This window comes from Cydia splendana, chromosome Z (assembly GCF_910591565.1).
Source record: "Cydia splendana chromosome Z, ilCydSple1.2, whole genome shotgun sequence".
Lineage (NCBI taxonomy): Eukaryota > Metazoa > Arthropoda > Insecta > Lepidoptera > Tortricidae > Cydia > Cydia splendana.
In genome coordinates, this window is record NC_085987.1 from 28,189,126 (window position 1) to 28,206,035 (window position 16,910).

General features: G+C 40.2%; 1 protein-coding gene across 1 annotated transcript in view; it reads right to left on the minus strand.

Annotated features, from left to right (window-relative positions):
- The window catches only part of LOC134804967 (E3 ubiquitin-protein ligase MYCBP2), a 128,708-nt gene that overhangs the window by 28,969 nt on the left and 82,829 nt on the right, over positions 1 to 16,910 (minus strand). Inside the window, exons 36-54 of the mRNA XM_063778259.1 lie at positions 12,724 to 12,876; positions 12,339 to 12,572; positions 11,743 to 11,946; positions 10,614 to 10,766; positions 9,512 to 9,605; positions 9,340 to 9,401; positions 8,946 to 9,040; positions 8,718 to 8,817; positions 7,612 to 7,740; positions 7,278 to 7,473; positions 6,932 to 7,081; positions 6,441 to 6,578; positions 5,581 to 5,692; positions 5,274 to 5,389; positions 4,662 to 4,844; positions 4,214 to 4,411; positions 3,613 to 3,806; positions 2,604 to 2,754; positions 1,841 to 2,079 (exon numbers count right to left, since the gene is read on the minus strand). Coding sequence (XP_063634329.1) covers positions 1,841 to 2,079; positions 2,604 to 2,754; positions 3,613 to 3,806; positions 4,214 to 4,411; positions 4,662 to 4,844; positions 5,274 to 5,389; positions 5,581 to 5,692; positions 6,441 to 6,578; positions 6,932 to 7,081; positions 7,278 to 7,473; positions 7,612 to 7,740; positions 8,718 to 8,817; positions 8,946 to 9,040; positions 9,340 to 9,401; positions 9,512 to 9,605; positions 10,614 to 10,766; positions 11,743 to 11,946; positions 12,339 to 12,572; positions 12,724 to 12,876 — 2,901 coding nt within the window. The remainder of the gene's footprint in view (positions 1 to 1,840; positions 2,080 to 2,603; positions 2,755 to 3,612; positions 3,807 to 4,213; positions 4,412 to 4,661; positions 4,845 to 5,273; positions 5,390 to 5,580; positions 5,693 to 6,440; positions 6,579 to 6,931; positions 7,082 to 7,277; positions 7,474 to 7,611; positions 7,741 to 8,717; positions 8,818 to 8,945; positions 9,041 to 9,339; positions 9,402 to 9,511; positions 9,606 to 10,613; positions 10,767 to 11,742; positions 11,947 to 12,338; positions 12,573 to 12,723; positions 12,877 to 16,910) is intronic.

Here is a 16,910-nt window from a genome sequence, read left to right on the forward strand (position 1 = left end):
ATATTTTCACAGAAAAAAGTAGAAACAATTGAAAAAATTAGCTTTGCCGCCTTTTTATTTTTTTAATACAAAAATAGAAGTGTATTTTTCTGCCGAAAATACGCCAACCTATTTGAGACAGCTAAATAGTCGCGGTACTAATCATCTGTTTGGCTGTTTAATGGGCCTGTGCCTTCATTTGATATGGCCATTTCAACTTTTAAAAAGTTTGGAACTCGACAAATAATGGAATTTGTATGCGACATTGCAGTCCCAAAATCGAGACTGCAATGTTTTTAACTTTTTAATTTTTGACTGACCATAAACTACGCGCTTCGCGACCTATTTTTTAAACGGCAAAGTCGACTTTGCCTTCCATTTTTGAGAAAAAATTTATATGAACTTCACAAAAGGGAGTAAAACTCAGTGTCACATTAATAAAATAGGTACAATTGTTTATTTATTTATATGAACCTACTTTATTAGAACGTTATTTTATCATCTGCTTATTTTAGTTTTCCGACAAGTATATACTTCATAATGAAGTACCCTTCAAACTTAGGATACTTTTCAGCAACACGCTTATTTTTCACTACCATCCAACGAGTAGATTTGGTAAAACATGATGTACCGTTGCAATTTTCAAAGTTCAATACACATGAATTATATATCTGAAGAAAAGCTTTTATTTTATGGAAGATACAACCATGTAAAAAAGAAATATAAATAATTAGGGTTCAAAATCACCTCGAACATGCCGCGTATTTTTGCATGTTTGACTTTTTTCTGAATATTACATAGAATTATGCAAAACTGAGCAAGTAAATTTCGTTTAATTATATTGTAAGTAACTCAGCATTACATAAGCTTTCCACCCATATAAGTATATGAATAGGTAATAAGGGATCTGTCCCTATAACTTTTTTATCAGTAAAAATCTTTTCACGCCACTGTTCGGAAATGTGGCAATAGATGGTCTAAAACCAAGCTGGAAAGTAGGAAATAGCTGTAGCACCTGAAGCACCACTACTACAATGTTTCATTGTTATCATCATCTGTCATTGGTGACGGTTCGCTACAGCAATGAGTATCATTTAAAACATAAAAATCAATAAAAGATCTTTTTTGGCGCAACTTTTTCATTCAAAAATAACATTAGGTTATTAATAGGACCAATTTCTTGTTTAAAAAAAAAATGAAATGTCAAAACCATTCATTCATTCATTTTGTCAGTTCATTCAGTTCACGCTTAAGGCGTTTTTTACTATTGTAGCTGTTAGTGGTTTTTTAGCAAAAACGCTTCTAAGTTTAGAGTCGGTATGAAGCAAACAGCAGAAAAACGCCTCTTAAAAGTGATAAAAAAAGTAAAAAAGGCGGGATCGGAAAATACGTACCGAATTGGATAATGTAAATTGTGTTTGACTAAAAAATACAAGAAACACGTATCTACGCTCGCTATAAAAATGAGTTCTTCTAGTGAAGAAAATGATATTCTTACGCTGACGCCTACCGAAATTCAAGAGATAGCACAGGCAGTGGCTAGTAATTTGCTACCAGAGAAAACGCGGGCTAGTACTTATAGTTATGCAAATGTTTTCTTATTTCCTCGCAGTAGTCGTGAAAAGCACTATGTAATGCCTCGGCCGGAAACGCTAAAGATGGACTCGTATTATTTGAGGGCCTCCACTGACGTGTCGGCCCTCAAACTCACTCGTCCCATCTTTTAGCGGTTTTCCGTCCTCTCCTACAATGTACTATTGTAACACAACTTATGACCTGACTAAGTAATTACAATTAATTACCCCCGTTGACCTTGCTGAAATAAAAAAAACACACACATCAATTGATGATTGATGTTTACCTCAAACGCATATTGTCTAACAGTGTTTATTCTAACGGCAGCATCCATTTTCTGCCTGTAGGAGTGCAGGTTGCGGTTGGCGAGCACAAACGACAGCACCGGGCTCCGCATGAGCGCCTCGGGGTCTATCCGAGGCGGTTCAAAAGCCGACACGCCGCAGCCTTCGCCAGTCCATTCGCCGCAACCAACTAACTTTTGTAGGGCAGCGCTTGGTTGGGCCAGGAGAGATGAGCCCGCGCCTGGAAGTGTGGTAATAATGATGGTCAAGATCATTAGTGAATAGGCATATGAATACCATTATTGCAGTATAAAGCTCGGCTCGGGAGCGCTTCGAGAAGTCATTAAATGCGTCAAATAAAAAAAATCTCTCATTCAACTAAGTAGAACTAAGTAAGTAGGTACTAGGTAGGTACAACCTACAGAGAAACAACGTTATTCGTGACCTTTCGCTCTTAACGTTTTGAACGCCACAGACGGCAATTGACGTCAACGCAAAATTGTGACGACGCCAAAGACGGCATTTGACGTCGATCGTTTTTTGATGAAAATCTACTGAAAAACATCCCACTTTTAGATTGGCATTGTTTATTCACAAAACTAAATTTTACCCCCGTAGCGTCAGTGGCACGGCAAATGGATGCGCCGTTTGGCGTTCAAAAGGTTAAACATCGGTTTTATTGGACAGTGAAAATTCTGTGCGTAGTATTACTATCTATTCTGTGTCAATGTGTACTGAGAAAGCACATCATATGTTTTAGGTTACCAGAGAGGCTGTCATGGTGCGTGGAGCGCTCGTGGCGGGCCAGCGGCGCGGCGTGCGCCAGGTCGCGCCCGCTGGCCTGCCCCATCGAGACGGAGCGGTGCACGCGCGGCCACTGCCCGCCCGCCAGACCCTCGCCGCCGTATGGACCATTCTGCAATTCGAAAGATTACATTACCAAATTAACTCCATAGTTATGTGCGTGAAGTTTCTAGAAATCTATATAGGTATAATGATTGAGAAGTAGCTACGTATAGTTAATCTGAAGAGACATACACTTAGTAAATATATTAGTATAGCGAATTCAGCATATAATTTTTTTTAAGGTAAATAATAATACATAAAGGGAAATAATTTGTACAGTTTTTTACAAGCTTTTATTTAGTTTCCCCTGTCCCGTTATCTGTCTGTGGGACTGTTATCCAATCTTGCAAGTTAAATTTGCTCTACTTCCCAGTTTCTGATGAGCTGAAAATGTGCGTACAGATATGTAAGTCGACAATGCAATATTATGGTACCATCGAGCTGATCTGATGATGGAGACAGGAGGTGGCCATAGGAACACTGTGATAAAATACCGCAACCTAATTGTGTTTGGGTTGTTAGAATTGTCTCGATGAGTATTAGTTGCCTATGGAAAGAAAAGTATAGGCGGCGATAAAAGCTTGTACCAAATTTTGCCAAAAACTTATTCCGGAATTAATCAAATCAATCGTATACGAGTATAAAACGAATAAAATAAACTTTGAATGCAATTTCATTCATATCTAATAGGCCTTATACTTCTTAAAATCAAATTTAGCTATCTATTATAGTTTCTGAAATGACGCAGTTTGAATGATTCTCTAGGTAATTCACGAATGTGAAGTCTAAAACGGAGTTAAGATAATGTTTTGCGAATAAGGGTAAGATTATGCGCAGTACAGCCCCCGTCTACTCGTGCCAAGATCGTGAGACTCGATGCAGTAAGTAATTAATTTAAGACTTATACAAATAGTATAAATCAGCTGACCGTTGGGGCGATCGTGGGCGGTGGAGGGCGTCCCAGCGAGTGATACTTGGCGGTGTCTACGGTGGCGTTGGTCTTGGGCGCGACGCCCAGCGCGGCCAGGCACTGGAACGGGGGCGCCGGCTGCCACATGCTGCTGGGCGGCGTCGGGGGGCTGCGCCCCGCCGACTCGTGCCAGGGCGACGCCGACAGGGACTCTAAAAACAATCTGATTGTCTCATACACACATTACACAATACAATAATCGATTTTAACCGGTAATAAACAAACATCAGACTACGTGCAAGGCAAAACTCGGTTTCATGTTCACAAACATGCTATGATATATGTGTGTTGGTCAACAATCGTGGGTTAAATAAAACCTTTGTTGTGCTGTATCCGTATAGTGCTAAAAAAAATTTCTCGCTAAAAATGCAAAAAAAAACGGCTAAGAATTCGGTCAAGATCATTATCATACAAAGACAAGAAATTAAACGTTTACAACTACGCGAACACTTACGAGGAGTTTTACAATGAAACTAACTACATACTAAAAATCTTGTTCAAATATCGTTCAAGTGGCTCAAATATTTACCAGATTATTTTTTCTTTTATAAATACATACCCGAGTTAGTCAAGGGTGCTAAATCCAGCAGGAACATGGCGTTGTCCTTCATGATCTGGTGGTCGACCTCCGGGGCGTCGCTGCCGCGCTCGTAGCACACGTCCGACACCGACTTGCTCTTCGATTGCTTCACCGACGAGACTGCTTTTAGCGCTTTGTCGCGACATTTCTCGCAATATATGTACCAAAGTTGGTAAGCTGTAATAACAAATGAAATAATTACCTTTTTTCTATACGCGGAACAGTGAAGTTCGCGATATTTTAACGTTGTGCCAGAAGCCGTAGCTAATGCACAGAGGCGCTTTCGACACACTCTGAACGGATAGACTAAAGAGAGAAATCAATTATTTAATGAAAAGGAGCTACCATCCCTTAATACGGTATCATTACGAATTCAAGTTGTGTCAATATTGAGTACTGTATAATACTGCAACCGTAGAGTACGTACCTTGCGCGAGCTGCCCGCAGAGCGCGGGCGGCGCGTCGTTGGGCGCGGGCGGGTCAGCGCGGCGGTAGACGCCTGCGCTGTCGTAGCCGCGCGCGCTGGCGGCGCGGCAGCCGGGGTGCGCGTGCCGCATGTGCGCGGCCAGCGGCGGCGGCACGCTCACCCCGCCGCACAACTCGCACTTCACTGCAACAACACTTTCGTGATTCGTCTAATAAGGGTACAGTGGCCTCAGCGTGAGAGCGCCGCGACAATGTCTGGTATTTTTCTAACTGTATTAATTAAAAAGGGATGGATTAGTCTATCATGTGGGCCAGATACTGGCGCGACGCTCTCGTGCTAAGTGTAGGCTAAGCACGAGAGCCTTTTCTTTAAATACCTACTTAATCAAACCAACTGTATGTAGTAACATTTAAAGGTCGAGCATGCTTAATTTCTAACTTACTCTACACTAACCTTAGTGTAGCATTTGGACGTCTACCTAGACGTCCAAATGCTCGATACTGTCAAATTATTACAAGTCGTCTGTAGATTTAGGTCTATGACAATAGAGGCGCCAGCTATTAACCTTAATATGTGATAGCTATTTGGAATTTGCAATATGAACACACATACCTGAATAAGGAGTTTTATAAGCAGGCGCCGACTTCCAATCCCTTTTTTTGCGAAGTGAAGTGACCGTTCTTGAAATCAGCTCGTTCTCATTATTTTCAGCAGTTTCTTTCTGATGTCTAAAACAAATAAAACATAGTTAATTATTTAGTTAAGCGTGCAGTCCTGTCTCATAGTGCAAATGACACAATAAAATACCTCCTACATTACAACATGCAATGAATATACGTAATAAAAATCGATACCGTATCTGTATGTATCAATATCGAAACCAAAAGTAAATGTTTGAATGGAAATGCGTTCAAGTTACTTGTCAGTGGCAGCAGAGAGTTGGTCGGCGTCGTAGAGAGCGTCCCACAGGGCGACCAGCGCCCGCAGCGCCGGCGGCAGCACGTTCACTACGGACGGCGAGTTGCTGCTGTCTGTAATGCATTCACTGTTATAAGAGCGTAAAGCTAGGAAATTACAAGGGGACAAAAGATATGGCGCGCCGCCTTGAACTTGCGGCGGAAGAAATGTCAACTTTCTAGAAAAACATGACGTTTGTAATGAGACAATTTTTTTATGGCACTTCCCCCTGATTTAAACGTATAAAAATGTAATATTAAAACTACAATTTGTTTAGCCCCCTCTTACAGCTTTTTCATAATTTTACACGTAGTTTGTGGGTCCGCGACACTAAACATTCATACAACGCTCTTTGTAGTACTTATAATATAACGCTTTTAGGATGCCGGTTGGGTTACCTAGGGTTTGCAGCGCTTCTGCCCTGATTGCCTAACAGTGACACACAACATGAGTGAGTGAGTGACATGAGTGGCTAACCACTAAACGATTGTCTGGTTCACTGCAGAGCCCAAAGAGCAATCCCGCATGTCCCATAACGATGAATTTAATTAACACTTTAAAATCTAATAATACATTTAAGTTCTAATATACATAGTTCATAAGTATATTTTATTGTATGTACTAACAAAAATGAAATCCTTGTTATCTTGAATTACCTAATAAAGGAATATGAGTGTGGAGTACGTCTAATAAACTGTTTCGACTAAAAAAAAATTATGAACTATACATCAATACTAAAGACGTTTGGTTTGTCATTTATTTCAAATCTACAACAACTTACGAAACATTAACATAATAATGATACGTATATATTATACTAACTTGTATCGCCTTGAGCCTGCGAGTCCTCCTCGCGTATCGTGAAGTCGACATCGCTCCGCCGAGCTCGGCTAGCGCTCGCCTCCACGCCGGACCGCGTTAGGGTTTCCAACGTTGCGGGGTTCATTCGCAAATACTGGCCTGTAATAAGCGATACATTTTAAATACAAACTAAACAGAAAATAATTCTAGATCGCTATCTATTTTCGCCCGCGCGGAAGTTCAAAGCCCCTTTAGTTTACAAGTACTAATTTTTGATTTGATTTTTGACCACGATTTATATATCGATATTTATTTATTACCTGCTCCTTTAGAAGCCAATAAAAAATCAAAATCTGCTCAACCGTTTTAAGTCGGTAAGCAGCAAGCAAAGCCGCGGTTCAGCCAGCAGCATCTTTGGGAGGATTGTTGGTCTGAAGCCGGCCGTAAAGGTAAATTCTCCGTGCTTGCTCACCGTACCCTTAGCACTAACTGTGAGGTTTTCTAAAATGTACCAGCGTTAGTGGAGACTTCGACGGAATGCCGTTGAGGGCGCGACACGGAGAGGTCATGCGGCGCGCGAGTGACGACGCGCGCGCCCTGCTTCGGCAGCTGCGGGTGGAACTTCAGGAACGCCGCGCACGCGATCGCGTCGTGGACTATGCCTGGTGAACACATTATGATACGTCAACATCATTACTAGTGTATAAATACATAGACATGCTAGGATAGGTCACTATTGTTTCCATTATCTTTTTTGCACCAAGTAAATAGTCATATGGAACGAGTACCATATAACTAATATTTTAGTCACTTCCACAGATGCTATTGTTTCATAGAGGGCAAGGATAGCCCACGTACCTTCATGCCACAGCAGTGCAGCGAATATCGCTCGTAGACACTCGGCCTGCGCAGGGCTGAGGGCATGCTTGCGCGGCGGCGGTGGCGCGGGAGCGGCGCGCGCGGGGAGCGGCGGCGGCGACGAACTCCGCTTGTAGGCCCGCGACCGCGACGCTATGCGTTCACGGGCTACACTTTTAGGACTTATGTTCTCGTCCTAAGATAAAATATACTTCATTATAAAGTCAAATTATACGCACATAGTGTAATTATGAATAGGAAAAAATACGGGTAATTATCATTTATATCTCTGGGCTTCGTCTGCAAGGACGTCAATAAGCTGCAATAATCATACCGGCTTGGGCCCGATGTAGAGGTGCAGCGTGGCGACGGTGTCGCCGACGCTCTCGGGCGACGTCTGCGTGCCCGTCTGCGCCAGCCGGCCGCCGCCGGCGCGCGTGTCTGGCTCCATTCCTATCTCCGTCTACAATAATAAAATACCGTCTATGAAAAACGAGATTCGGTATCCATTCCACCCCACCACGTATAACAACCATAGGTATACTCCATTACATAAGAAAACTAGTTCCAACTTGTACTTCATTGCGCAAGAATAGATTGCCATAGGTATACCTACGGTTGCCGCAAGTGGTGATTGACTTGAGGACAAAGTCATACAATGGGAAAAAAGTATAAAAATATATTGTACTTAAATGGCAAAAAGGCCCTCCCTGTAATCTTGAATGTCTATTTTAAATAAATATTCAGATTTGAAACAGTTCTGCATACATACTCTTCGTCGCCATTTCCGCCAATTACATAAAATTGATCTATCGATATTATTAAGCAGTTTTATCTTGCCAAGTATTTCATAATCCGAGGAATGACCATTCAGTGATACAGTTAAAGAACATGTAACAACAAACGAAGAACTCTATTTAAGTGCATTCATGGTGAATCATTGGAGACCTATTTACGGCGCTATCGCTGACTCACATAGGCCGCCACATGGTGGCAATCTTCGCCGAATAGACCACAGATAATGTTGCAACATAACTGTATTTCCTAAATATTAGAACCCACAGGGAAAACAATCCACGTTAAAGTATAATATGCTAATTGTGGTTTTCGGAGAGTCGCCAATTATAAGTGTAGGTATAAAAGCCTATGTAATTGGATTTTTAAAACTCATTTTACCTAACAAAGAAGTTTAGATTGAGAGTAATCTTATCGATTTTGTTTGTACACGCTTTTACTTAGCTTCGCTCCGTATATGCTTGTAGTTGTAACTTAAATTTATCCACTTATTAGTATTCGTGTATACTAACATAAAGCTGATCAGAGGAAGGCGTCGAAAAGCGACCAAAGGAACTTCTTGGCGGAGTGCTAACAAAAGGGTACCCCAACAGTAGAAAAACCGAAGTGCAGGCAGAAATTATGGTATGGCATATGCCAACCAACCTCCTGAATTGGGTTGACGTCCCGAATATTGTCGCTGGAGCGCTGTCTCACGGGCGACCACCACTCGTCGCTGTTGCCATTACTGCGCCGCTGCGTTCTTCTACCAACAAACATCACACTTATTTCAATATTCATTATGAATAGTTGATTATATAGAAAAATGTTTATTGATCGTGATCGTATGCAACACTTAGTGTCATTTTTAGCTCTATGGCATAGTTTACTTACCTTGGCGTTGGGATAGCGATGGATTCGTTGCGATAAATTCTCCCGCGTTTGCTGGGTTCCAGCCCAAATACAAAATGACTAGTACTGCTATCACTCTGCGAATAATAACATTAACATTTGATTACTATGATCAATATGATAATTGATCATAGAACTAATATTACAAGTAAGTATGAATTAAACTTTTCAAGGGAAGTCGTACAGTAGTCGCAGATGAATTTTATAATGGACAATTTATTTACGAATGGTAATGATTGTAACGAGCCTCGCAATTAATAAATATTATGTGATAGGTAATAAAATGAAGTAATGTATTTATGTGTGCCTAGATATTATTGTATTATAATAGGTATTAGAAAAGTGTATGGGGTATATAAAACTCAAATCCACTTACATCATTGGCCATATCACATTGAACGGAAAACGGAAACCTCCGCTCATCAATGCTATTAATATCTGTAAATATTAACATAATGAGTATTAGTAAGTAAATATTCGATGACATTTAAAAGTTAGCTGCCGAGTAGAGTCATAAAAGGGGCATGCGAGTGAGCAACGGGTATTACCGTTAAGTCCAATGTCAATGTCGTCCTCGTGCGTCCACGATTGCATGTCGCCCTGCGCGTCGCCGTAGCCGCTCCATATGCCCGTGTACTCCGACTAAAAACAAACAGTTCACGTACACTTACAAGTACCCCGATTTTGTTTATTATTATCCCAACGCCAAGGTATGTAAACTATGATTCACTTTCATTAAAATCGAGACAAATGGTTTCTTTGTTTAAATGTACGTTGAGTAAACAGCTGATTTACTTGGTTATATCGGGATCGGCATTCTGAGGCTTAATCTCGCTGTAATGGAAGTGCTTCACAAAATATGTACCTATGTAACTAAGAACTGTTCCTATATCAGGCTATCAGTAATGCAGTTGCTCATTGCGTAATGCCAAAATTATAATCTAAAATATGGTAGCCGCCGTGCAGGTCAGAATCACGACGACTCAAATAAAAAGCTTCGATACCTATGTAGTGAACTAGTATATTCATCCAACAGGTACTGGTTTACAAGGGTTCTTTGACAATACGGTTAAATGTAGAAAGTGCTTGTTGATTGTATGAAGCATGATGAAAGAGTGATTTAGCAAAATTGAACAGTAAAAAAGGTGGTAAATTTAGGTGCCTCTGATTGGCCGCGATAAAACATATGTGGAGCGCAGAAGCGCTACCAATAGAAATTGATGCTTTAAAAAAGCCTCCGAATACTAGCCGAGCCGTCGGGCTGCGTGCATTCGCAACAAATATATCAATATATTCGTGGAAGTTTAGCTATAATAATAACTTTAGGTCTAAGTTATTATTATAGCTAAAATTCCACGAAATTCCCGGCAGTAAAATGATTACTTGTACTACATTATAAGTGGTAGATAATGAATCATACAAATTAGACAATAAGACTTAAAACGCATTTTCCGTCTATTAATTAACACACTAAAGGTGACGGATCCGAGTGACACCAGAGTTCCGAAAAATACTCGTAATTATTTTTAGAGCCTCAATAATTGTTAATACGCTTGTATGTGTGCATTTAATTTAATGCGTCTACGGAATCATACGGCTCGCAGTCATTTTGCTGTGTAGAATAGCAGGCTTTAGTAGAGGGATCGTTACCTGCGGCGGCGAGGTGGCGTCGACGGGCAGCAGCAGCGCGCGGTCGAGGTGGCGGTGGTGCTGCAGACACCACGCCACGCCGGCGCCGCCGTCCGCGTGGGCGCGCACCGACTCGACCCCCAGCCGCACCCAAGTGCCGTCCTTGTTCACCACCTGCACCGACATTGTTCATTCACATCTCCTTACACAGATACAATCGTAACGTACGACTAGATAGTACATATACCCAATCTTATCGTACGCCTAGATAATCCATGTGTTATCGTATTTTACCTCTAATCGAACTCTTTTCTATTTACTAGGTACGTACTACGATTCAAGAAGTCTTCTCGGGACACATGCAACGTCTGAAACATAATATTTAGAAGGAAAAAAACGACTTTACAAAACAGTTGGAAGTGCCATTTAAATTATTTCCTACCATATTTCATGTCTTAACAATTACAATTTGCCCCGAGACCTAGAATACTTGTGGTGCAGGAGTTCCATTCTGGTCGTCATGGCAATTCCATTTCCATTTCACCAAAGAGTACTATTTAAAAGTAAATTCTTGGTTTTTAGATGAAAATAAAAATCGCTATAAAGATGCAATTCCTCATGGAATCCATCATCAGAACTCGACCTTGATAAAAATGTTTTTTAAAAACATAACTTGCTGAACAAATTTAACGAAGAAGACAATATCGCCACACGTGAAACACGTGTCGTTGAGGAGTTCCGTTCTGGACTTCATCAACAGTTCCATTTCATCACATGTCGCGTTTTTGCATGTAGGTAAATGCTTGATTTGTTGATAAATGGATCATGGAATGGATCACATGGATCCCATCATCAGAACTAATTTTGATGAAAATGGGAGCAATCTATCTGAATTATATATTTTTAATTAGCATAAGATTTTAATAAGGAAATTACAGTACATTTAACGCCTCAAAACGACTGCGCTTGTAAAAGGAGGCAGGAAGTATTTCCATTCTACGAGTAGGATTCAGAATTCGTGTAGCTTTTGATAAAAGTGAACGCTTGACCGCTAATAAGTAGTTCTTTTTTGTAATATGGTTTAAATTGAACGTTGAGAACACAGCCTAAAGATATATTTGGAAGGCAATATTTAGCACTAAGTATGGACCTCTTCGACGCAGGCGACGGTGGTTCCAGGCGGTACGCGGCCCAGCTCCTCGGCCTGCAGGCTGGGGCTGGCGCGCACGCGCAGGCCCGCGCTAAACCGCGCCGCGAAGCGCCGCAGCCGCGCCGGCGGAGACGCAGCCTCGTCGCCCGGCCCGCGCTCGCCCCGCCCTTCCATGATGCTCTCCACCACTTCTATGGTCAACTCCTGTTAAACACTCTTATACAAATTTGGGCCTGTGATATAGTTTCAATTCAACCCTTCGTATTTCTAAGCATTGATCAGTGCGCAGTGCGCATGAATTTAAAAATCCATTGTTTAATACAATAGGTTTAAATTTGTTCGCTCTGATCAATGCTTAGACATGCGAAGAGTTAATAATAACGGAGAAAAAAGCAATAAGTACAAAAGGAGCCAAAACTAACGAAAAGAAAGGTGTAATGTTATATAAAAAGAAAAGACCCAGGGTTAATGTCATACTCCCATCCATTCGAATTCCTTTTTCTTATAGTTAGGCCTAGTAAGATAAGGTACACAATCCAATAATATTTAGACCAGCACCTTATGTATAAGGTTCACAGTTAGTGCATGAAAGTAACCTGCGGTGCGGGTAGTTCGTCGAGGGTGCACCGTAGCTGGTAGGCCCCGGGAGCACGCGGCGTCCAGGCGGCGGCGTACGAGCCGTCGGGCTGCGCGCGCACCGGCAGCCGCTCGGCCGGCACGCGCGCACCGCCCGCCGAGCCCCACGCGCTCCAGCCGCCGCTGCCGTCGCCGCCGCCACCCCACGCTCCACTGGCTACGCGTAGCTCCTCAAAAGAGTAGTTCTGGTATGCCTGGGTGTTGACATCAAAAGATATAAATTGTATCTCAAGCTATATGGACATAAGCATAAACGTTATGCCGTCATACTATTATTTAGTTTCCACTTGAAATGCGAATGCATGCATTAGTTTTTCATAATATAGATGGCAAGGGAGAATTAACCTTCATCATGGTGATGGCGTGGAAGCACATGGTGTCACGCACGGTGGGCAGATAGGGTACGTCAGGCACTCCCCGCCGCCCCTCGCCGCCGACTGCCGATGCGACCGCTCGACTTTGACGACCCCCCAAATCCTCTAGGCGTTGCACCACAACCTGATTAATCAATTAAACAGATAATTCTAAATCTACTTGTTCATTTGATTGATAAATTTTTGTTTTGTATCATAGAAAATAAATTTGCCAAAACAGATAACTTATCATTATCAAATACCCAATTTTTACATTATAAGTATATGTAGTTAGTTCCTTCGCCGCACCACGATTCAAGGATAGTTTGCTAGTAAACTTCGTAATCTTCGTATTAACACTAAATCATAACAATCGCATGTGACTTGGGTGATTTAACAAACAACGACGACGATTCTGGTTTGAACCTACATTGAACATTTGTCACTCAATTGAATAATAAGACTTAAACTTTAACTGACTGAAGGTCTGCTGCTAAATAAATTCCTATAGCGAAACCAACAGCAGCAAATGAATTTCACTAAAATAGGTATTCAGTACATTTTTGTAGTATTTTATTATATTCTATTCTGCTTGTGTTTTACAAGTTTCTCATTTATTACTTAGTCAAATAAAAAAATCTTGACTACAGAAACGAGTAAGTAGTCAAATAAAAATAGGTACATAAAAGTACCTAAAACATAAAAAGTGGTAAATATTTTTGATGTGAAACAGAAAAAGTTTGGGCGACCTGTTCCTAATGTTTTTTTTTACTTTTTTCTAATCAGAATATGGTGCCGATTATGATCTTAAACGGATTATTACTTACATACTTATCTTATTACACCCTGTATATATAGATATAGGTTGATACTTATGCTTTTATTAGACTGCGGAACTTGTAGTGTAGGAAACAAACCAGACACTTGTGAATTTCGTGATGGATTGATTAAGAATCCGTAAGTAACAAGCACGTTAAATTGATTCGCACTGGTGAAGGTAATAAATGTGTGATCTCGATATTGCCAACAATTACTAATTTCGCACTAAAGTCCAATTATTATTGGTCCGTGTACAATCATTTAGCGAAACATTACGATCATTAACAAAATACTTAAACGGGTTTTGTTAACTATTCGATATATCATATAAGTACATATACCTAAAACTAGCTCCCGCCCAGGGTCCGTAGCCAACATGCCAATCGTTTACGCTCCGTAGCGAACGAAATGCAACTGTCACTGTCGCACTAACGCTACGGAGCGTTAACGATTGTCATGTTGGCTAAGTACCCAGGACTTTCCCCGCGTAAAAGTTTCAAACCCATTACCTTGGGGTTGAACTTCAAAACCCTTTTCTTTGTGGAGCTCTAAGTACAAGTTTCAAGAATATTTTAAGTAATCCCAACTTCTAAACGAGGAATGATATTTTCCAAACTGGTTTAAAACAAAAAATACTGAGGATTCTGAAACCGTCTTACTAAAATGCCTACATAGAACGAGGAAAATAATAACATAACGTGATATAAAAAAATAAAACAAAAAGTAAAAAATAAAATAAAAAACAAAAACAAAACCAAAATAACTTAATTTTATTTCTTTTTTAAAAAGAGGGAACCGCCTTCAAAAACCAACCCACTGAAAAGCATTAAATTATTTTTATATACCCCACCCCTATCCTTATCCATTCCTTATCCCGTCCTAAAGCAAAATTCTGCCAAAAAGTAATTAATACCTAATAATAAGCAAATTAATAACCATCCGGGTAATTATTTAGTTTTTGAAGGCGGTGCCAAACCAAAATGTTAGAGAACCAAAATTATAGACAACGAAGAACGCTCGACTTAAGTACTTGCATAAAAAAGACATACATACATAGTTTACTCATTAATTTAGTTCTTGCACTACTAACTACTCCAATTTTTTCTGTTTGGCAGCAAAGAATGTTTTTGTTGGTTTGGCACCGCCTTCAAAAACAAAATAATTACCCCGATGGTTATTAATTTGCTTATTATTAGGTATTAATTACTTTTTGGCAGAATTTTGCTTTAGGACGGGATAAGGAATTTAGGGGTGGGGTATATAAAAATTATTTAATGCTTTTCAGTGGGTTGGTTTTTGAAGGCGGTTCCCTTTTTTTAAAAAAGAAATAAAATTAAGTTATTTTGGTCTTGTTTTTTATTTATTTTTATTTTTTACTTTTTAGTGACAGGTACTTTATTTATTTTAGGTTTTGAGCTAAAATATTAGTTTGTTTATACATAGATGGGCTCTCCATTTAGTTTTGACCTAGTGTACTAGTGTTGGCGATGGTTATCCTATCGGATAATCGAGACGAAACTTTGACGTTTCGGTGTTAAACGATATGTAAATAGTTAGGTATAGGTAATATGTTTGCCTGTAACTTAGTTTGCCTAGGGTTAAAATCAATACATCTCAATACATATTATAAAATAAAACAAAGTCCCCCACCTCGTCGTCTGTATGTTCGCGATAAACTCAAAAACGACTGAAAGAATTTTTACGCGGCTTTCACTTTTACATAGAGTGATTCTTGAGAAAGGTTTACGTGTATAATTTGTAAATTAGTTGAACTACCCATGCGGGTCCGGGGCGTATATTATATATCTGCCCAAATAGATTAAGATTTATAAGAAAAAGTTAACTCTCAAAAGACTCGACAAGATACGAGTATAGGCATGTAAATAATATAACTTACTCCCACTCCCACTCCTACTCGCACTCCCACTCCCACTCTCACGCCCAGTACTACTCCCACCCGCACTCGCACTGTTGTCTCGCACTCCCACTCCCACTATTTCATCTATCTAATCTAATCACGAAATTCCATCTAAATCGGTCTCAGCAAATCAAATTTGACGATATACCGATAGCAGCGCCACCTATCGGGTCCAAGTGGTACCATCCATGTATACTAAAACCTTCTCCAGAATTTAACAAAAACTTTTCTGAAACCGCTTCAAAATCAGTTTAGCCAAACGCGACATAATCGCGAACAAACATACAGACATACATACAAACATACGGGTCAAACTGAGAACCCCCTTTGTTTTTGAAGGCGATTAGAAAAAAGTGAATTGATCCACCTAGAGGAACCCTGCTACATAGCCACACGACGACGAGTCGGTTAACCAAAACAGTAGCTTGCATCAAACCTGAGTTCCACTAGGTACAGCCAGGGTTCAGCATCAGCTCTATCTTGGGTACTGCTCTCCCAAGCGCTCTTCAAGATGTGACTGATGACCAAAATAGCGTGGGCCTATGTTGCACCAAACCTAAGTTCCACTAGGTACAGCCAGGGTTCAGCATCAGCTCTATCATGGGTACTGCTCTCCCAAGCGCTCGTCAAGATGTGACGGATGACCAAAATAGCGTGGGCCTATGTTGCACCAAACCTGAGTTCCACTAGGTACGGCCAGGGTTCAGCATCAGCTCTATCATGGGTACTGCCAAACACATATGTAACTTCGTATAAGACGAATAAAATCTAAGGAAAAAACGTGCCTCGGAATTCAAGTTAATCGTCATTCTCGAATAGATGCCGCACACCGCTTTAGCCTATCCTCGGCTAGATGGCGTGACGACACCGTTTCATATTTAACAATTTTAACACATAGATATCAGTGAATGAACATGGATCAAAATGATATAAAAATATAAAATCATTTATCCATATATATACATTTTTTGATAACTTTATACGTTTTCATTTTGAGTTTTAGACGTGTGTCGATAGATGGCAGTAAATTTACAGTGACTACAAAATTTACAATGACAGATAAGATAAGATAAAATAAAGAATAGTTTATTCAAATAGGCATATTACAATGCGCTTATGAACGTCAAATAAAACTATACCGGCTCCAACCGTACACCTCTGCCTCGAGAAGATTTAAATCCTCCCTCAATTGGAGGAGGGTATCCCAATACGGGACCGGCAACAAACTCGGCGGGACATATCTTTTCAAAACATTATTACATCTTATAATTAACATGCATTACGAGTAAATAAGAAAAATACAATTTAATGTACTATAGAATTCATGCAATTATACTCAGTAAGTATATAACTTTATATAAATATGATAAAAAAAAACATATATGTACATGAAATCATACAAATACGTAGCTCTTTCAGAAATCATATCAAATTCTTACAAA